This window comes from Nuphar pumila, chromosome 2, assembly GCF_984573655.1.
Source record: "Nuphar pumila chromosome 2, dmNupPumi1.hap1.1, whole genome shotgun sequence".
NCBI lineage: Eukaryota > Viridiplantae > Streptophyta > Magnoliopsida > Nymphaeales > Nymphaeaceae > Nuphar > Nuphar pumila.
In genome coordinates, this window is record NC_143250.1 from 85,967,788 (window position 1) to 85,991,208 (window position 23,421).

Below are 23,421 nucleotides of genomic sequence, written 5' to 3' on the forward strand. Positions count from 1 at the left end.
GACTACCCAGTCTTGGCTAGCCTAACGGCCAAAGGCCGCACAAAAATACTTTTTAATATGCTGAATCATTTCATTGGCCCTATGCAGCACCTCGTGCACAACTACCTAGCGGAAGTTGATCAAGTGTGCCTTTAAATGCGTATTCTATCTAGTCCATGTCACTTACTGCATAGCCGTCCCATACCAGCTATCACTTCTAAAAAGGGCACAAACTAGCCTTAGCCTTACATGCCATGGAGCGTATTGTGACTCCATGTACACACTACAATAAAACCTCGCCACTGAAGGAACAAGACCTTGCGCCCCCAAGTCCAAAGACCAGTTGATAATTGAATACCATAGCGAAGAGGACCACCCAGACTCATTCGTTGATGCTTAGGCATTCACTCGCCTAGCCTTCAGTCACCATACTCAGTTAGAATCACCTAAGGTGATTCCTGGGGAAATTAGCCCAAACCCACATGCACTCCCATGCATCCAAACGCTACGCGTGGAAAACTCATACAAGCTGAGAGGTCCTTAACCAAATCTCCAAAGGCAACATCCTCTGATCCGTTGGTACTGCTTAATGAAATATCACTCTATGTTTGTGTCTCAATACAACGATGCACTAACGACGATACCATTGCCTATCACGTGTCATGCTACCATCACACGTCACTGATCAAACCAACTCATACCGCACATTCCTACATTTGATACATTTTCCACTCAGCAGAGCTCCACACTGCACCTGCCCCATTTCGAAGGCTCGGTCCAGGACATTCCCTTCCACCCAAACCATTGTTGTCCTCGACAATGCCGGTGTAGGTAAGAACACAGTCTTAACTGATATGTCAATTTTCCTTTGTACTTATCTTTGTGCTACTTCTTTTCTTTATCCTACTCAACTTATTCTGGTTTCCATCCACCATCGCTGCAACCTTTAACACACCAAGTCTCATTCCTTAATGTGCCTCCGATCACTTAGACATCGGTCTTTCGTTTCATCAACATCGAGTATTCTTTGCTCGTGGGACTCCAGTGCAGTCCCATACACAAGCTGGTCATCCTCGCTTGCATGACAAACTTATCATCTTTATGCTTATGGTTGGGGTGCCTTTCGACTCCAGCAAGGGCAATTCCAAGCCCTTTGTGGTCTTCGCAGAGAAAGACGACCATCAACATATGTTGTAGAGATATCAACTCCCTTAAGGCACCAACTTGCGATTTTTCAACGGTCGAAACTAGTCTTTAAGTAGGGGATGCCTACTTGTGTATCACCCTAAAGCGGTCCTTCAAAGCATCTTCTTACGCACTTGTCCTACACAAAGGGCAACACAACCCAACACTGCAACTCTCATTTAGAGCCAGCAAAACGTTCTTACAGGCACTACACTGACGAGCCACGAATAACAACTTTTTCTGCACACACAATCCACAGAGAAACTACCAACTAAAGGGACCAAAACAATGAGCATTATGCTCAAAATGGGCATTCCGCTAACCCACAATCTTGAAAGAGAATATAGATGTTTAGTTGAGTCTCCCATACCCAAAGGTGTAAATCCATCCAGCCGAATCCGACGTGCATTCTCTGCATGCATAAGGCAAATGTCACGCTCCACCTGTGAGCCCAACACACAACTGGTAGGAATCTTCAGCTTATTTATGTTTCCTTAGCCAACTGAACAACGACCTTACACTTTTTCTTATCATCGACAAGACAACCCATACCACCCTGACAATATCTTGCTTCTGTGCTTGGGCAACAACACTTCAGCTGTGTAAATTTTTGTAACCAGGACAAACCATCAGTGTCTCCTTCAATGTCGCATTCAATAAACAACAAGGTCTATGTAAATCTTTCTATTCTGATGTCAATCTGTCATGAGCTAAATTCTAAGGCCAAATTTTGCGCCTTTCAAGCCAAGGAACACACGTGAGGCACTAGGCCTCACAACCTAGTCAACCCAATTTGTCATGGGCATAAAATTTTTTGTAAACCTGCAATGAGCCAGATTGCCTAGTCTTGGCTAGCCTAACGGCCAAAGGCCACACACCAACACTTTTTCATGTACTAAATTATTTTATTGGCCCTGCGCACCACCTTATGCGCAGCTGCCTAGCGGAAGTTGATCAAGCACATTTTCAAATGCGTATTCTATCTAGTCTATGCCACTTAGTTTATAACCGTTTCATACTAGCTATCACTTCTGAAAAAGACATAAACTAGCCTTAGCCTTGCATTCCATGGAGCGTATTGCGACTCCTTGCGCACGCTATAATAAAACCTCACCACTAAAAGAACAAGACCTTGCAACCCCCATTCCAAAGACCAGTTGATGATTGAATACCATAGCGAAGAGCACCATCCAGACTCATTCGTTGGCACCTAAGCATTCACTCGCCTAGCCTTGAGTTACCATACTCGATTAAAATTACCTAAGGTGATTTTTAGGAGAATTAACCTTAACCTACATGCACCTCTGTGCATCTAAACACTACACATGAAAAACTCTTACAAGCCGAGATGTTTTTAACCAAATCTCCAAAGACAACATCATTTGATCCGTTGGCACTGCTTAACCAAACAACGCTCCACGTCTATTCCATCATACAATGATGCACTAACGACGATAGCGTTGCTTATCGCATGCCATGCTATTACCATACATCACCGATCAAGCTAACACATACCGTGCATTCCTACACTCGATGTGTTTTCCACTCAGTAGAGCTCCACACTGTACCTGCCCCATTCTGAAGGCTTATTTCGGAACACTCTTGATAGTATTATAAACAATCAAACTTACTTTGGTCATACTTCTATAATAAAGACAAACTAGTAATTTTATTTTCCTAATTATACAGGTAAAATGGTAACTTCAAAACATTAACTCAAAATCAATCCGGTCTTAGTTTATGATTGAGGTTATTTGACTAGCCCAAGTAAAAACTGGATATTTGTAAATTTTTAAAAGTTTGGTATGCCTATGAATTAGGCCCAACATTTGGGGTGTTATTTGAAAATTTTCTAAAAAATAAAAAGAAAGTATATATATAGATAGAGAGAGAGAGAAAAGGGGCGATACAACGGCTCGCACTCTCGCGAGGACGTCGATATCGCTCCGATTTTTCAAAAAATAGAAGGGACGACAGCAAAAACACGAACGGCCCAACCCCAATCGCCCTCTCTCTCTCTCTCTCTCTCTCTCTCTTATGAGCCCTAATTCCGGCACAACCTCTCCGTTGCTCCGATGCCCTAAATTTCCGGGCTTTCCCCTTGATCCCGTGGCGGGCTGGAGATGAGCGCCGGTGAGGATGTTGAACCACGATAAGGCTAGGGTTCTAGGTCGGTTCAGGAGCCGGCGGTGGCGCCAGGGCCGGGCCGGTGCCGCTCTCTCCGTCTGCCTCGCCCTCCTCCTCGCCACTGGGGCTTGGCTCTCCCTCGTCTTCTCCGGCGGCGGCAACCGGCGACGCTGCTGGCACCAGTTGAGGCAGTGGGAGATCAGCCCTCGCTTCTTCCCTTGGCAGCCCGACGAGGGCTCCGGCGACGGGGCTGATGCCTCCGGCGACGGGCCCTTCCGGATGACCGCCAGCCCTGGTGGTGTTGGCGGCCGCGGCTGGGAGGCGGAGGAGCAGCTCTCGTTGAGGCACATCGTGTTCGGGATCGCCGGCTCCGCGCAGCTGTGGAGCAAGAGGAAGGAGTTCGTGAGGCTGTGGTGGAGGCCCGGCGAGATGATCGGCCACGTCTGGCTGGAGGAGGAGCTCTCCTCCGAGGAGGGTTTGCCGCCGATTAAGGTCTCCGAGGACATCTCCAGGTTCAGCTACACAAATCCGACGGGACACCCCTCTGGTCTGAGGATCTCGCGGATCGTCAAGGAGAGCTTCAGGCTCGGGTTGACCGGAGTCCGGTGGTTTGTGCTTGGGGACGACGATACGATCTTCAATCCGGATAATTTGGTTAGGGTTCTGGCAAAGTATGACCACAGGGAGATGTTCTACATCGGCGGCCCGTCCGAGAGCCATTCGGCGAACACCTACTTCAGCCATTCGATGGCTTTTGGGGGTGGTGGGATCGCCATCAGCTACCCTTTGGCGAATGCCGTCTCTAAGATGCAGGATGAATGCTTAGAGAGGTATCCGAAGCTCTACGGGAGCGATGATCGGCTTCACGCATGCATCTCCGAGCTCGGCGTGCCGCTCACCCGAGAATATGGATTCCATCAAGTAATTCCCTTCACGTTTTGGTTGTATCTTTGATTATTATCTAGTTCAAATTGGTTTTCTTGTTATTCCCCTCTTTGTTCATTCACAGAGAATTTCAGTTTGAATTTGTTCATTTTTCTTGGATTCTAAATTATCTGATTAAACTGTGGTACGCGCAGTGGGATATAAGAGGGAGCGCACACGGGCTGTTATCTGCTCACCCCGTTGCACCATTCATTTCTATTCATCACGTCGAAGCAGTAGATCCTTTTTACCCTGGTTTGAATTCGCTCGATAGCCTCAAGCTCTTCACAAGGGCGATGAAGGTTGACCCTTTAAGCTTCTTGCAGCGGTCGATTTGTTATGATCGTCAACGCAGGTTGACGTTTTCTGTTTCTCTGGGTTATGTTGTTCAAGTATACCCCAACATCATCCTTCCTCGTGAACTTGAAAGGTCCGAGCAAACGTACATGGCTTGGAACAGGCTCAGTAATAGGATTGAGTTTGATTTTGACACTAGGGATGCTTACAAATCAACATGTAAGAAGCCAGTTCTGTTCTTCCTAAAAGATGCTGGGAAAGTGGGGAATTCGACAATGGGTAGGTATACACGAGCAAAAGGGAGAGATGAGCTGAAAAGAAGGGTGCTTTGTTTTCCCAGAACTCTCCCTCTTGGTGAAGTGCGAGACATTGAAGTCATAGGGAAACCCCTCAGTGAGAAGTGGCAATTGGTGGGTAGTAAGAAATATATATTTTTTGCTTATAATTGTTTAAGAATTTCTAGCTATTTCAAATTGTATGTGGCTTAGTAACTGTTCAGTGTTTTGCGGCTAACTTTATTTTCTTTTTTTTTGTTCTTCTTTGGTTCAGTTTCCTCGACGGCTGTGCTGCCAAATGAATCTTAATGTTAACAGTAGCCTCAGATTGATAGTTGGGCAATGCGAGAAAGGGAAGTTTGCATCTGGTGTTGCTGATGTTGTGTGAATATGGTGGAGTATCGATTTTTGCTTTTTTCCCTGAAGAATCATTCTGGCTGCTGGAAGATTTCGTTCTACACTTTATGCATGTGAAGTGGCTCACCTTGAAGCTTTTACACCGTGTCATAGATGCTTGAAGTACACCATCTATGGCAGCAACCTCCTATTTTAAAATGGTCCAAGATCTGTACTTTTGTTCTAAATTCAGATTTTTATAACTGGCTACCAAGGTGGTCCTTTGGATTGGGTGGGCATGGCATTGTAAACAGCTCAGGAATCTTGTATATGAGGTTGAGAATTGAAGACAATGACAGGAGATAAATTGGGGATCAGAAATCATATTCTTTGCCTTCTTCTCTTTTACCATTAGAAGGTGTTCCATCATAAAATCAGGTTTAAATAGGCCTTAGACACTGATGACTCTTAATTCAGTTGTATGATTGTGCCCTTGTGTTATACTAGTGCTGAAGTTACTAAGCTATTCTTCTTAGCTTCCTTGCCAGTTGAAATCACTGAACACTTGCATTGAACATTTTGAGATATGCAGTTCAAATAAAAGCTGTACAATCTTGCTACTTAAAAGGTCTGTTTTCACAAGTTCTATGTTATCGATTAATCTAATTTTCACATTCATAATGCATTATTTCTTCATCTAGTGAAATTGCAGAAGTGCATATTGGTTGTCCTAGAAAAATGAAATATGTGCTTCTTTAGATGCATCATTTGATTAGGAATATGGCAAGAAAGCTATGTCACATAGGTGCGGGTGCGGGTGCGGATACGGCGATTCAGCACTTTAAAAAAACTTGGGTGCAGGGAGGGTATATATATAATTTTGAACAGTTTTAAGTTAACCCTACGTGTATGTGTGCATTTATGTATTTATTTACATAATATAGATATAACTGGACTTGGTTGGGGTTAATCGAATCTACTTTTGGACAAAAATGGACTTCAGTGTGGTTGACTTCACCTGGCACAAAGGAAGCCGTGTTCAAGTGTCCCAACCACATGGGTGCGGGTGGGATGTGGGTGCGGTGCCTTGTTAGAAGAGTCCGTGTGACATAGCAAGAAAGCATATGACTTCCTTTAAATATAAAAAAAGAAAAGATGGCAATTCTAGTAAAAAATATAACACACAGTGACACTCGTTAGTTAAGTTGATTGAGGGGATTGATGAGGACTTGGCTTAATTGACTTGATTTAGAGGTCTCTATAAACTGTTGGTTTACCTCTGACTTGTTTGATTGACCACTATCAAATTTCCATGTGACATTGGCAGACCTGAATCAGTCATTTCTTCTTCTTGGAGAGAAGTTTTCAGTGGTCATCCACTTTTTGGATAGCGAATTATTGGTGAAAAATTATGGTCATGGTTGGAATATTGCAATGTATTCTATAATTTGCTCTCTTTTTCACGATATCTGACACAAGGATTTGATTCACTTTTCTTGCTTTTTTCAAATTTGTTTCTATATTTTTCAATGAATTTTTGCCAGCTATTTATATATGTTTTTATCAATATCTATAGGTCGGCTCCTTTTTTCCCCTTTTCTTCTTTCCTTTTTTGGGGTTTTGGGTGTTAGGGGGGGGGGGGGAGGGTATAGAGAGGGGAGGAGTTAAGAGGTGAATGGTTAACCTGCCCTCCTAAAAACTATATGTTTTGTACCAATTTCTGTTTTGATCTTCTTTCTTTTTTTAGTTTTTTATGTTAATTTACATATGGTTTGTGGTGCTTTTGTAACTGTATTAAATTTTCTCATCTTTTGTGAATTTGTTTCCTTTTTAAGTTTTATCGTGGTAACTTGCAATTAAAGGGTGGTACTGGTAACAATCATTTATTCATGCAATTGTCAGTATCTGTTGTTGGGGTGAGCAGAAATTATGCCTCAATGTAAAAATCTTCAAGCAAAAGGAGCAACAGTGTGGATATGTTTGAAAACCTTCTAAAGAAGTCAACCTTGTTAAAATTTTCGGTGAATGCCAATGCATAACTAATTAAACCTTGCAACAGATGACCAACAGAAGCCTTTAAGTGAATTTCTTCCTATGAAAATTCGATAGATTAATTGGTGTTATGCAGTCGGTCTTATTTTTTGTCTTTGTTTTGGTAACAGAATTGGAGTATCTTAATTAAAAAATATATAATTGTGAACAGGGGCAATATTCTAACCTTGATTGGATGAACAATTGGAGCCTCGTCAAAACAGACTACATCGTAAGTAATTTTTGAGGTAGCAATTCAATGCCTTGCAATGTAACAGTTTGTTGTTTCCCTTATGCTGCAATCTGTATATTACTCCATTTGGACCTTGGTTGAACATTGTCTGCTCACTGGCTGATTGGATGAAATGTTTGACTTTTTATTTCTTGTTTCTTTATACTGTAAATCTTGATGCAGGTCACCTCATTTGTTGGGATGTGGACTGAGATGTTCGACTTTGTTTTCTGTTGTATGGTATTTGGATTATTATGAAGGTTGTCTATATGTTTAATCGAATACTCTTTCATATACTATTTGGGTATTTGAATGAAAAACAATATATTGTTTTTCATGTTGATTGTTGCCCTTGGGTACTTTTAGTTCTCTCTTCGCAGTGCCAGATAAAGATGGATCATACCCAGTCAATTATCCCTCTTTTGTCAATTAACTATTCCTTTTGTTCATCTTTCTTGATGACCAAGCAATTGGATTTTTTTTATTTTAGAACTGTTTCACAAACTATTTTGGTTTTCATTATCAGTATTTTTCAGAACTATCCCTTTGATTATTCCATGTCCATGGATAAATTAGTGAAACAATTTGAAGTAATTGATTGATACAATAAGGGCGTATGTCTGTGGTTGAAGCCAGAAATTTAAAAATTACTTAAAAATTAAATAGATGCATGTGCATACAATTTTTTTAAGAATGTACACATACATGCGTGCATATGTATGTAGGTATGTATGTATGTACAAACCTGTGCTAATGGCACATCTAAAGGAAGATCTTTTTCTTTTAATCGTTAATTATTTCTGACTGCCTTCTCATTATTAATGGACGTCTTGTTCATGGTGGTTATTTTTTTGGGCTACTTGCTTCCTGCTGCCTTGCAGGAACAGTTTTTGCATCAAACAGGTCCATTATTTGATGCATTATATAAAGCATTACCTGCTTTGTAGTGCAATTTTTGGTATTTCATGATTTGTTACTCAAATTCCATATGATATGGCAATTTTAGCGGGAATGATAAAGATCCATTGGTCTTTCCATACTTGGTTTTGTCACGTGTCTTATTTAAAGATAACTGTGTAGCTCCGAGACACACTTGTGGATGGAATGCAGATGCAAAGTTTATTACTGTGCCTTATATATCCATAGAGTTGCATAAGTAAACTCCCTCATGAAATATCTTCCTTCTCGTTGTAGATCCTCCTCAACAAGGTGATAGCACTGTCTTGTGCATGTACAAATAGGTAATCCATCTCCAGGGGAGCGGGGTGGCCCGCTTCCCCTCCGCAAGAATTTAAAAAAAAATGAAGTTGTTATACGGGTATGGACCCATATAAATTATGTGGGTACTCCCTTAAAAAACAAAAGCTCCCACTTTAATATATGATATTTTGAGAAGTAAAGGGATAGGTGTGGGTTGAGTTGCTTATCAACGACAAGCTTGGCTGCCGTTGCCTCACCACTTGACTTCCCTTTGTCCGCCCCTCCTTGTTCCCTTCATCTAGTCACCATCAGTCGGGATTGTGTCGTAAGGTAGCCATCAGCCACTCCAGGCCGACGACATGCTTGGTCGGTCATTGCTGGTCCGTTTGGAGCCCCTCCACCGCCAATCTACAACCACACCTCCTCCAGTTTCCCTCCACTATTTGGGGAAGGTGGTCCGGATAGTTGGTTCATGGACTTCTTCATATTTGATCAAATCACCCTTAGAGTCATTCGATCAATTTGATCAAGATCAATATCTGAATCCATACGGATGGTTCAGAAAGAATACTTTGGGTTTTTAAACACATACCAGTTCAGACAACTCAGTTTGTGAACCCACAATGATATCCATTTTCATATTGTGGGCCCATAACCCACAAGGTGGCGCAGAATTAAAAGAAATATAAGCGAGATCAAGGCAAGCCTTCTCCAACGCAAGGAGAATGATGCAGGAGCGAAGCAGAAGATCATAAAGGATCTGTTTGGATCTATTTTAGATTTTAGGTTTTGTTTTTTATTTTTGTGTTTAGATATTGGATCCTTATGTCTGATCCGTATTATTAGGATAAGTTTTATTTTTTAGAAGTTATCTGAATAAGTTAATTAATTTGATTGTAAATAAGAAACTCTCATCTATAAAAAGATGAGAGGTCTAGGAGCTTATGCAGTTTTGGGGAAGAGATAAATCCCAGTTGATTTCTTTTAATTTTTAATTATTTCAATTTTTTGTTATTTTTATCATTTTTCAGCTTTTTCTAGATATAATCATAGTTGGTAGATTTGTTCGTAAATTAGGCCCTCTAGATTTACATCATTTGGTCAATGTTTACAAGAGCGATGCAAAAGAGATTTTGTAGTCATCTTCCATGACAATTTTGAGATAATACTTGCTGAGATCCCTTGGTATTTGATGGAGAACATACCAAGTCCATTAACACATGTGAGTGTATATTTTATGGAAAATGACTATACTCTCAAGACGATCTTGGTGGAGTTGTAAAGGAAACATATCAATATGTCTGTCATTTTTATCGTTTTTTTGGATTTTCGGTGCAGATCGATCGAAAAATAACATAGAATAATCAGACTTGGTGAAACCCTGCCTTCATCTTCTTTTTTTGGAATAGTGTTGGGCCTGTATCTCAGTACCCATTCATCGTTTTTTAGCGATTCTCATTGAAAAGATATTTCTGTCTAGTATTTTTTTGTTTTTTATGGTTTTTCAGAATTCTTAAATTTTGTAGGTAAAAAATCCGTAGTGAAGTCTATGATAGAGAAAATTTGCATATCCTCGTGAGGTCTGCACATCCAAAGATTAAAATGATCATTTTAAAACTCAACATTTGCGGTTTTGGTCATCGGGCGAATTTTAGCAAATATAAAACATGACTTTGGCTAGCAATGATTATTGGACTCTTGTTACAAGTACACTTATCTTGGTTAGCCATCTTATCCTGACAAAACAGTTTGCATTATTGTTAAATTTTTTTTTATGAAGAGGAACCCTCACTGAAGCAAGAAAACCCCCAGGTGAGGGCCCCACAACCATCCTTTTACGTGGCCCACCTCTGAAAGCTACAGATACACCAATGCCCCAGCAGGGTTTGATCCGGTGCCTTCATCTCATCGCTCTCACAACCACCCGTGCGCCAGCATTATTGTTGTTACGAATATCTTTTGAAAACATTTGGTTATATTTTATCATTTAACTACCTGTAAAAGGCTCAAAAAGGCATGCTCAATGCTAAAAAAAGCTTAGGAGTCGGGTTCAAAAGACTTATATGAAACAATAACTCTGCTTTCTTGGCTAGAGATAACCATGATTTATTACTTGACATGGGGCGATCACAGTTCAAAACCTGGGACATCCATTGCAGCAATGACAAAGCTGGGTCAGGGTGTACTCCCCTGTGGCAGGGGGACCTCAAGGGTATGACCAACCTAGGGCCTGCCAATTTGCTTAACTAAAAGTTGCAGGGATTGTATAATGCGGAGCTGCATGAGAATCATGGCGATGCATGTGTTTATGCATAACTAAAAGTTTCAGGGATAGTATCATCCAATTCAAGTTTATTTTCTTTGGTGATGCTCTTATCACGGTCTGGTTTAAACCCGTAAGTATAGTACCCAATCCACAAGTGTTACACAGCATAGAAAAGTATACCTATAGAATTATAAGATACAGACACTAGAGAACAATTGCGATGCACTTTCTAAAATTTAAGAAAACAAGAGAAAGTATAAGTTGTGATTATGATTCACTTGAAAATATTTCTCCCTTGAATCCTGTGGAAGTTAGTCACAAGATTGTCTTATGACCAATAATCACAGTTTTTGGATTCTCAGCTTTGATTGTTCATCCCACCTGTGACCAAAGCAAATACACCCTAACAGAATACTAATTGGGGTTTAAGGGCACGTATGCACCGCCCCATGATTCTTAGATTTTCTAAGCTTTGTAATTGTAAAACACAATCACAATACTTTCTCAAGTTTAGTGAAACATGAGAAAGTGCAAGTTGTGATTGTGTTTCTCACTTGAGAATGCTTCCCCCTTGAACCATGTGAAAATTGGTCATAAGACTGACCCTGTGACCAACAATCACAGCTTTTGGATTTTCAGTTGGGATTGCCCATCCACCAGTGACCAAAAAAGATGTGCCATAAGATAGAAACACTAATAGATGAAAACACAAAAGGAAAGTTGGGCAGGAAAAAAAAAAGAAAAAGTAATAAGGCTATGTTTTCTTGGATAATGAACTATCTCAGGAAAAGGAAACATGTTGTAAGAATCTTACATGCCTCATCACTACAAGAAAATCGTGGATTAGCGATGGTCTCTATCCATCGCTAATCCGTCGCTAAACAGTTTAGCGACGGCTTAGCGACGGATTAGCGATGGATAGAGACCATCGCGAATTTTTGCTCGCTAATTAGCGAAAAAACTTATCTGTCGTTAATTCCGTCGCTAATTTGCGACAGATTAGCGAAGGATAATGTCCGTCGCTAAGCTGTCGCTAAATTTTAAAAAAAAATAAAAAAAATTGATCCCTGTCGGGCGGTATTCCGGCATCAATAAGCCGGACTTATACCGCACCCGACAGGCATTGCACAGAACCAGTGCTCTCCAGCGTCGCCGTCCTTCGTGAACCGGCGTCATCGTCCTCCGTGAACCGATGCTCTTCGGCGTCGCCGTCCTCCGTGAACCGGTGTTGTCATCCTTCGTGAACAGGCGTCGCCGTCCTCCGTGAACCGGCCTCCCGCACCGATGCCTCGAGGTCAAAGTGGTTCGAGTCTCCCTCCGACTTCACCCCGGACGGAAGGACGATCGCAGAGGAGAAAGACAGCATTCCGTCTTCAATATTGTCGTTCCTTGACAGTCCAAAGGCCGACCACTTCTTCTCATCCACTGCAGCTGCTGGCACCGCCATCTTCGGCTCCAACGAGCTGCCAAAAGCTGAGGTTCCGGCAACCGCTTTTGCGTCTGCCTCGTCGCCGTCCTCCGTGAAATGGCATCCTCCGTGAGACGGCGTCCTCCGGCGTCGCCGTCCTCCGGCATCGCCGTCCTCCAGCGTCGTTGTCCTCCGGCGTCGCCGTTTTCCGTGAAACTGCCTTGTCGCCGTCATGCTCTCCGACGTCGCCGTCCTCCGAAGAAGTCAGTTTAAATCGAGCGCGGCCAATTTAAATTTCGAACGTGGAGAGAGGGAAAATTTCGCGCTCTGTTAAATCAAAAATTAGCGAGGGATTTAGTGAGGGAATTTTTCCGTCGCTAATCCGTCGAAATTAGCGACGGATTAGCGACGAAAAAATTCCCTCGCTAAAATGTTTTTCTTGTATTGAGAATTAGCGATGAAAAAATCATTGTCGTTAATCCGTCGCTAATTAGCGACGGATTAGCGATGAAACAACTTTCATCGCTAATTAGCGACGGCTTAGCGATGAAACAACTTTCATCGCTAATCCGTTGCTACTTAGCGACAGATTCATGAAGAAAGTTTTCTCTAGCTAATCTGTCGCAAATTTCCGTCGCTAATTAACATTTTTCTTGTAGTGCATCGGAAAGACTATATAAGGCAATTAGAAGTAAAAGGGAGTATATTTTCATACACGTAATGCAGAAGGAATGTCCCATTGGCGCAGTCAGAGATATGTTTGCCTACAATGCCAACCATTACTGTTGCCTAGAATAGAAGTGAATCTCTCTCCCTCCTATATATATATATATATATATATATATATATATATATATATATATATATATATAGGAGAGAGAGAGAGAGAGAGAGAGAGAGAGAGAGAGAGAGAGAGAGAGAGAGGTGTGTAACTACAGTGGAATGACGTTGGGCGTCCATCGCACGTGTGATGGATGGCCAGCACACAAAAACGAGGCAAATTAAAACTCGCAAAAAGTATTTTTTGTGACCTTTTGATTTAGTTTGAAGCGCGGCTAAAGGTCCCAGTTCTGCTTGGACCTTTAGCCCAGGGGGCGTGCATCTTTTTAAAAAGGACATGCATCGCTAAAGGCCTGTTTGCATGGTATTAACGGGATTTCAGCATTTGGGGGGGGGGGGGGGGAGAGGAATGTTGAGCATCCATCACACGTGCGATGAACACTCAAGAAAGTCCCGTTTGTAGATGCGCTCACATGGATTGAGCAGCTACACCCTACTATATATATACACACAAAAATTACTGTACTGTACAAAAAAATGATGCGTTTTCTTAAAAACCCCACAATTTGTCAAAATCTGCCCAATGACCAAAACCATAAATTATAGCCAACTTTGTTAAGACCTTTTTACCCTTTGCATGTGTGAAACTTATGAAGTTCGTACAATATATCGCTCCACTCATCAGGTATCGCAAACTCCCACTTAAAAGGAGGTTCACACATTTTTTTTGCAGACCTCAAGAAGCGCACAAAAAATTATGTTATTTTTGTGCTCTTCTTTATTAATCATAAAATTACAAATACCTTAGTAAAATAGCATATTTTATACCAAAATCGTAGGAAATCATGCAAACTTCATTTCTCTTTTCTTTAACCTTCACTTAAATGTATGTTCACACGTATTTGTTTGGGTCATGATCGTAACTTTGCAAATACCTTAGTAAAATCACATATATCCGATACCTATAAAATGCAAATTTCATGACGAAAAACACGTATCTTGTATTGCGAACATAATTTTTTTTGAGACGTGACATATTTGTGTCTCTCTGCATAATTAAATATGACATTTTCTTATAAAATATGCGGATTTTTGTACGAGCATAGTATAAAAGCAAAGCTAGGATTTCATAGAATCTAAGATTTTTATAGTCTCCAACCGGTGGAAACTTATGGCCATTCTTTTAGGGCCAAGCATTAGTGGTGAAAAGATCAACGACACTTCGTCGATAGAAAATCATCGACGGTAAGTTGTTCCGATAAGCTCACCTTATGGTATGGGTGAGATAGGAAATGAAAGTCTGCAACCTATTCTCATCATAGATAACATGAATGATGATATAGAATCGATGAGGGGTCTGTGACTTTAACAAACTATGATAGCTGGATAGATGTTTTGGACACTAATGATGTAAAATTGATGGTATACTATATTTTCTCTCCATCAACACAAAGTCGACGTATCTTACAGTCAGCGTTCAATCACATTGTATGAGTTGAATAGAAAGCAGTGATATGCAACATTCTTGAGGCCGAAGAGATGAAGGTACCAATGCATATACTCTGTTTTTTCTCCATCAAAAGGGTAGTGAAAAACAATTTTGTAAAAAAATGAAATAAATGAATGTATGAGTGACTTCATTTTGTGAAAGAATGAAATGAACGCAATGTATTACTATTCATTCATTTTGTGAAAGAATGATATGAATGCAATGTATGAGCAACTTCATTTTGTGAATAAATGTAATCAATGCAGTGTATGTACAACTTTATTTTGTGAAAAATAAAATGTTTGCAATGTATGAACAACTTCATTTTATGAAATAATAGAATGAATGCAATGTATGAGTGACTTCTTTTTTTTGAAAGAATATAATGAATGTTATGTATAAACACATGAATGCAAATAAGTTCACATATATTTTATGTAAGGACGAAGTAGTCTACATATATTTTATCAAAAAGACCTCACGAAGTCCGCATAAAATATAAACAAAAAATGACCAATATTTGTAAGGATGAGGAAGTCTGCATAAAACATATGCAAACTTCCTCATCTTCATATATATTTTATGTGGACTTCCTCATCCTTGCATATATTTTATGTGAATTTCTTCATCATTACAAATAGTGGTTATTTTTTATCTATATTTTATGCAGACTTCGTGAGGTTTACAAAAAAAATTGTGTGAATCTACCTTTTAGTCAAAGGATGTGATACAACTTTATTAAATTAATTCAAACTAAACGTAGTCATACATATATTCATTATATTCATTCCATTAATTAAAAAATGAACATGTTTATACATATATATATTCATTCCAGTCATTTGAAAATGAACCTGCTCATACATATATTCATTTCATTCATTAAAAACTAAATATGTTATAAACATTCACGGTACATAGCTCAATATTAGAGGGTTCGATAGACTACTTCGTACAAGGTCATTAATTGATGAAATAAGAAAATGCTCAACATCAGAGAGTTTGTTCTTTGGCATCTTAATGCCAGTCGAGTTACTATTTTTTATTTGCAGTCTCTCTCTTTTCTTGAGCAAATGATTGAGGCAAAACCACCTCCTTTGCAAGGACTCATTTTCAACCATGAATAGCTCCACATCAGAGGTCTGTCTGACATTAAGAACCTAATAATTGAACCTCTAATGTAGAGCTATGTTTGATTGAAAATGAGTTCTTGCAAGAACAAGTGCATATCCTTGGGGTCGGATTGCAGGATACACAAGCTCAAGATTAAGATTGCAAAGTATGCGGTTTCGCCTTAAGCATTTTCTTGAGAGAAGAGAGGGTCTGTAGACAAAAATAGTAACTTGACTGGAATTAAAAAGCCAAAAAACGGACCATCTTCTCTAAAATCTTGTCCACCTCAACCATGACATTCTCTCTTTGTTGTTCTAAAATCTTCTTCACTGTTGTTTTTTAAAGACAAAAACAAATCCTAAAATGCGAACCGTCGCTTTTTACTATTGAAGCATCGTTGTAAAAATTAAAATGTCATAATTAATGCTGGTAGGGACTTTCACAAAAATATAAGATTTGTATTTAAATCTTCAGTAAATTTGCAAATCTCCTTTGCACTATTTGCGAATTTTGTGAAAATATATGTGGAGTTAAACTGAACCATATAACTTCACAAATAGTGAACAAAGTTCACATATATTTTATGCAAATATTAGACTAACTTTACCTATATTTTATGCAAACTTTCTCATCCTTACAAATATTGGTCATTATTCATCTATATTTTATGCAGATTTTCTCATCCTCACAAATATTGGTCATTATTTGCCTATATTTTATGCAGACCTCAATATACATTACATTCATTCTATTCATTAAAAAAATGAACTTGCATATGCATTGTATATATTTCATTCATTAAAAAACATGAACCTACTCATACATTGCATTCATTAAAAAAAAAAACCTGCTAATATATTTCATACATTCCATTCATTCAAAAAAATGAATATGCTCAAACATTGCATTCATTCCATTCATTCAAAAAATGAACCTGCTCATACATTGCACACATTTCAGTCATTCAAAAAATAAATCTGCTCATACATTTCATACATTCCATTCATTAAAAAAATGAATATGCTCATACATTGTCCACCAACTTCACATCCATTATAAATTATAAGTATAAATTACAAAATCCAACAACTTGTACCTAGCTTCGTCATCTACCCGAGAAGGTTGGATGTTATTCAAATTACTACGATGAATATCACTGGCACTAGTTTGCCCACGTGGTTCTACATCCTCTATAGCAATCATTTGATCATGTACAACCACTACAAAATTTCGTACTATTAATTATGGCCGCTGGCTATAGTTAATGCTAAAAAAGCATAGTAAATAGTCTTTAACTACGGTCAACGGCCATAGTAGATAGTATCGTATCAAATAGCATTAACTATGTCCAATGGTCGTAGTTAATGATATTTCTTTAAGTACGACCACTGACTGTAGTTAATGAGGATACTAACCCGGGTAATGAGCCATAGTTAATATAGACTATTAAGTAGGGGTGGCAATTTCTAACACGACCCGCCAACCCGACCCGCCAACCCGCCTCTTAGGCGGGTTCGGGTTGGGCTTAAGCCAACCCGTTTAATAAACGGGTCGACCCGTGTAACCCGTTTATTAAACAGGTCGGGTTCGGGTTGGGGGTATGCCAACCCGCCAACCCGGCTGACCCGTTTAATAAACGGGTTAGGCGGGTGGGTCAACCCGCCAACCTGTCTGCCTGACCCGTCAACCCGCCAACCCGACCCGCCAACCCACCAACCCGTCTGCCCGACCCGTCAACCCGCCAACCCGACCCGTCAACCCGCCCCGCCAACCTGCCTACCTGCCAACCCGATCCGTCAACCCGACCCGCCAACCTGACCCGCGAAGCTGAAAACCCGTTTACCCGACCCAACCCATTTATTAAATGGGTTGGCGGGTCGTGTCGGGTTACCCGTTTATTAAACGGGTCAGGTTCGTGTTTGCCACAGCTGACCCGTTTAATAAACCGGTCGGGTTCGGGTTGAGGTATGCTGACACGCCAACCCGCCAACCCGACCCGATTGCCACCCCTACTATTAAGTACAGCCAGGGGCCGTAGTTAATGCCAGTAGTCACTTATGACTATTAACTATGGCTCATGGCTGTAGTTAATGTTTTTTTTTAGATTTTGCCCAACAAGAGTTGTAGCTTCCATAAAAAATATGAATGTCTGTTGAAGACAAACAAAAAATAGGCTATCAAGAAACCATAGCATTCAATGGACAACAAAGAAGCATCATATGCAAAAAGCGAAAAGAAAAAATTTAGAAACCATAAAAGATAAGTACCAAATTAAGCAGAAAGGAAAACTAGGGTATGGATGTATAGTGCATGTGTAACACTGCATGAAGAATTTTATTCAACAATCACATAATGCACTTATCAAATTATTTCTGAGGCAAGACATCTGCATTTGTATAATTTAAGGAACCAATTGTATCTAGAAAAAGAACCACATGTTTAATTCTACAATGCAGAACTGAAAAAAAGAAGAGACAGATGAACAAATGAAATTGGATAACCTTCTTTAGATTGATGTTTCTGATTCTCAATCTCAGCCTTTGTTTGAGCCACAATAACTGGCTTCTCCACATGCTGTCAGAATCAACATCTTCAATGTCAATAGAGTCTGGTAATCCAGATGTCCCTTGTTTCTGCCTATTTGATCTCTCAATTTGCTGTTTTAAGATTTTAAATCGTTCGATAACTGAAGATTCCAAATCATCCCGATCGCCTGCTGAACTTTTAGCTTCATGCAAGTTCTATTTGTTGATATCCATAGCATTGTCAACCCTATTTAATCTTATTGTTACCCTTGAACTAGAGTTAGATCTTTCACTAAAGAACCAGTGAAATCTGTAAAAATAACACATGCTTAACTCTATAATGCAGACTGTCTCAAGGACTGAAAAAGAAAAGATGAAACTTCCATTGACATTAGTTAACTTATGATGATGTTTGCATTTAACAATCTCAGCTTTCATGTAGGCCAGTCTGACCTCATAATTCATTGCACATATTGCACCTTCAACCTCAAGCCACAAAGTTTTGTGATTAAGCCATAAATAATAAAATAAAGGAATATATATTTGTGATTAAGCAGTTGAATTTTGAAAATAAGGCCTGACAATGGCCTGCTGCCACTTGTTAACATGAGCTCTTTACCAAAACATCATCTTATAGTAGTCCCTACAAAACCCTTTGATTTTAAACCTCCTTGTTGCAATGGCAGCAGCTTGAGCACTGCAGCCTTGCTTTTTCTGTATCAATCCCAGCCACCTTTCACCACCACAAAATAAACAAGAGGAATCAGATAGAAAAGTACCTGACATACACCATTGTCTTTCTCAAGATGTAAGTTGCCACCTATGTCACATAGGTGCGGGTGTGGATGCAGATGCAGGTGCGGATATGGGTGTGAATGTGGTGATGCAGCACTTTAAAAAAAACTTGGGTGCGAGGGTGCAGGAAGGGTATATATCTTAACAGTTTTAAGCTAACACTATGTGTATGTGTGCATTTATGTATTTATTTATATAATATAGATAAAATCGAACTTGGTTAGGGTTAACTGAATCTACTTTTAGACAAATGGATCTCAGTATGGTTGACTTCACCTGACAAAGGAAGCTGTGTCCAAGTGTTGCACCTGCATGGGTATGGGTGCAGTGCCCTGTTAGAAGAGTCTGTGTTACATAGGTTGCCACCAATAGCAGCAAATTCATTAGATACAATTTTCTTTGGAGTGTCAGTCTTATGAATTGGTCTGCCACTTTCACTGGCCTTCTTATTGCTAGTCTGGTTGATTTCATCAATCAAGTGTTGGCAAATCCTGTAAAACAAACATTGACAGGAAGCGTACCTAAATTCGCCATAGTGCGTGTAGGAATTTCGGTGTTCTCCTCAGCCGGTCGACGCCCACAATGAGCCCAGGCCTTAAGTCGACAGTGAGTAGTTCCCTTTCTGCTGTATCTGAATGCAGAACTGAATTTGGCAGGAAAATGCTATGAATCTCTCATCATACTTGTAGCCCCTAACCCCTTATGTAATGGGAGATTAGGCAATTACGTGAATGTGGTTTTCTCCACATTCACGTAACTCCCACCCACTATCCCCATTACGTGGTCACTAACGTGACCCACTAATGGGTGTCAATCCGGGTCACACTGTGGGTTGGACCCATAACCCATAATGTCCAACATTCTCCCACTTGACCTATTGACACCAAAAGTGTACTAAATCGAGGTGTATACCATTATCTCGATTTAATTCTTTATGTGGGTTCACATGCCACTCTTTATCACAAGGATGAATCGTATGAGTCATGGATATTAACACCCCTTTATGAAATGTCATATTTCCATGTACTACACTACAATTCATCTTCAGTGCTTAGGCATGTAAAAATTTACCTTTATGAATAGGTTGGTCTCTCACCTATTCTATTGGTCCTTTAATATTGTTATTCTGCTATTCTCTCTAACCCATATGAGAGATTCTTTATGCAAAATCAACAATAACACAAAACCTTAGAGAATAAAAACATAAACACAAATGTGATCACATAATGTATTGTCATACATCAAAAGGAATAAAAAAGACCCATCCCCTTTACATGTTGGGAATACAATCCCGATGCTAGCCCTTTAGTAAGGAGATCCACAATCATTTCCTTCGTCTCAATTGTATCAATACATACCATATGATTCTCAGTCATTTCTTTAACAACAAAATATTTTAACTCCATGTGTCGACACGATGTTGAGCTCTTGTTGTTATTTGAAAAGGACACGACTGCTTCATTGTTACAAAAGATCGTTAGTAGTCTCTCAATAGAGACCACTATACCAAGACCCATAATGAAGTTTCTTATCCAAATGGCCTGTGACGAAGTCTCGTATAGAGCAATAAATTCTGCCTCCATGGTATGAGCAGCAGTGGTAGATTGCTTTCCACTTCTCCATGAGACAGCACCACTCGCTAGAAGGAAAATATATCCAGTAGTGGATTTTCTACTGTCAATACACCCTCCTAAGTCCGCATCAGAGTATCCAACAGCCTCTAGATGGTCAACTTTTCTGTAGGTCAACATATAGTCTTTCGTTCCTTGTAAATAGCGCATGACCTTCTTCGCTACCTTCCAGTGCGCAATGCATGGATTTGACTGATATCTACCAAGCATTCCCACAACAAATGCTATATAAGGTCGAGTGCAGGTCTGCGCGTACTGTAAACTCCCAACTGTCGAAGCATATGGGACAACATCCATCTAAGCCTTCGTAATATCATCCTGAGAACAGTCCTTTAAGCTTAATTTATCCCCTTTCACTATAGGTGTCGAACAAGGAGAACAATTCTCCATCCCATATCTTTTAAGAACCTTAAGGATATAGGACTTCTGAGATAGGCCAAGGACACCCTTAGTTTTGTTACGACAGATCTCGATTCCAAGGACATAAGTGGCCTCACCCATGTCTTTCATATCGAAATTAGAGGAAAGAAAATCTTTTGTTTCATGTAAAAGACTTAAATCACTAGTTACAAGAAGAATATCGTCAACATATAAAACCAAAATTATGAACTTACTCCCACTAGTCTTAATGTAAATACACTCATCAACAATGTTTTCAGTGAATTCAAAGTTCATTATTACCTAATTGAACTTCTTATACCACTGGCGGGAGGCCTGTTTAAGTCCATAAATTGACTTATTCAATTTGTAAACTAAGTTATTTGAGTCATCTATACTGAAACTAGGAGGTTGTTGCATGTATACCTCCTCATCCAGATCTCCATTCAGGAAGGCAGTTTTCACATCCATCTGATGCAACTCTAAATCAAAATGAGCTATAAGGGTCATGATTATCCTCAATGATTCCTTAGTTGAGACAGGAGAAAAAGTCTCATTATAATTAATGCCCTCTATCTGTGTGAAATCTTTTGCAACAAGCCTAGCCTCGTACCTCTCCACATGACCTTTAGAGTCTGTTTTGGGTTTATAAACCCATTTACAACCAACAGGTCTAACTCCATCAGGTCGAGGTACAAGATCCTACACTTGGTTCTTTGCCATAGAGTCAAGCTCTTCTTTCATGACATTAATCCAATGTGTTGATCTTTCACTTTCAATGGCTTCTGCAAATATGAAGGGATCTTTATCAATGTCTATGAAATCATTTGACTCTTGTAAATACACCACATAGTTCAGATGGATAGCAGATTTCCTAATTCTAGTGGACCTCCATACAAGTACTACAGGTGGTTCAAAATGAGCCTCTGTATTATGTTGTTGTATATCCTCATCAACAACCGGATCTATTTGGGATTGATGTTCATTGACTAGACTATCTCTTACATTACTCGAAGGAACAATGATAGAGAAAATCGGGTCTTTATCCTCAGCAGGTGTGATACCTGAATCCTGCATTTCCTCAAAATCAATATTTTGAGACGCATCTATCCCAACAGAACCATTTTCAAGAAATCTTGCTTTATCTGTTTCCACTATCTGTGGTGTATGAGATGGACAATAAAACCTAAAGCCTTTCAATCTTTCTGGATAACCAATGAAGAAACCACTAGTTGTTCTTGGATCAAAAGCTTTTATATGTGGGTTATATAATTTAGCTTCTGCTGGACATCCCCATATGTGCATATATGATAAAGAAGGTTTTCTACCTATCCATAACTCGTAAGGAGTCTTTTGAACAACCTTCGTAGGAACCTTATTCAGAATATGTAATGATGTCCTAAAAGCTTCACCCCACAAGGTCAAAGGAAGCTTTGAGTGATTCAACATCGTTCGAACCATTTCTTTAAGCGTACAATTTCTTCTTTCAGTTGCACCATTCTAGTAAGCACTACCAGGCATGGTATACTGAGGTACAATGTCTTCCTCTTTTAGAAACTGTGTTAATGGACCTTCCTTTTGTCCCATCTCAGTGAAACGACCATAATATTTGCCACCTCTATCAGACCTGACAACCTTAATAACTTCACCAGTTTATTTCTCTACTTCTTTCTTGAAGTCCTTAAAAACCTGAAAGACCTCTGATTTTTCATATAATAAGTAGAGATACATATACCGTGAGTAATCGTCTATAAAGGTGACAAAATATTTTTCACCCGTATAACACGGTGAAAAGGGCCGCAGACATCCGTATGCACTATTTCTAACTTTTAATTGCTGTGTTTGGCATCTTTCTTATATGTGTTAGACTGCTTAGCCTTTATGTCGTCAACACATGGCTCTACATTCGTAAAATCAAGGGATCCAAGGATTCCCTCTTTCACGAGTCTTTGGACTCTCTCTTTCGAGATATGTCCTAATCTTCGATGCCAAAGCTAATACGATTGATCATCCATTAGGCCACGTTTATTGCTAATCATTGTGTTCTCAATGGAGTGAGATTCCCAAATTTGGAATTTGGTTCTTAATCAATACAAACCATCACACATATATGCAGAACCTATATTCATTGAATTTTTCATAATAATAAGTTCAGATTTTTCAAATTTAAATACAAAGTCAAACTTATCAAGTTTTAAAATTGAAATTAGGTTCCGACTATAAGATGAAACATAAAAAGTATCGACCAAATCTAATATAAATCCCAACTCCAACACAATTCTGCAGGTCCCAACGCTTTTGACATGCGAACACATCTTATTTTCTGAGAAGATGCTTCTTTCATGCTCTGTTGGTTCTTTTTTGTTCAGAAATGCCTGCAAAGAGTTGGCAATGTGCACCGTGGCACCAAAATCAATCCACCAACTATGCAATGGAACATGAATTAAATT

The 23,421-nt window shown here is 39.6% G+C and overlaps 1 protein-coding gene across 1 annotated transcript; it reads left to right on the top strand.

Annotated features, from left to right (window-relative positions):
- Window positions 1-3,069: 3,069 nt before the first annotated feature.
- Window positions 3,070-5,763, top strand: LOC149845930 (uncharacterized). Its single transcript, XM_089997793.1, has 3 exons — window positions 3,070-4,212; window positions 4,371-4,922; window positions 5,062-5,763. The coding sequence occupies exons 1-3, from the start codon at window positions 3,304-3,306 to the stop codon at window positions 5,173-5,175; spliced, it is 1,575 nt and encodes a 524-aa protein (XP_089853919.1). The 5' UTR covers window positions 3,070-3,303; the 3' UTR covers window positions 5,176-5,763.
- Window positions 5,764-23,421: the final 17,658 nt, after the last annotated feature.

Coding starts and splice junctions, on each gene's coding strand:
- LOC149845930 (XM_089997793.1), top strand. CDS start 3,304: ATGTTGAACCACGATAAGGCTAGGGTTCTAGGTCGGTTCAGGAGCCGG. Junction 4,213..4,370: donor GAGAATATGGATTCCATCAA/GTAATTCCCTTC, acceptor TGGTACGCGCAG/TGGGATATAAGAGGGAGCGC. Junction 4,923..5,061: donor TCAGTGAGAAGTGGCAATTG/GTGGGTAGTAAG, acceptor TCTTTGGTTCAG/TTTCCTCGACGGCTGTGCTG.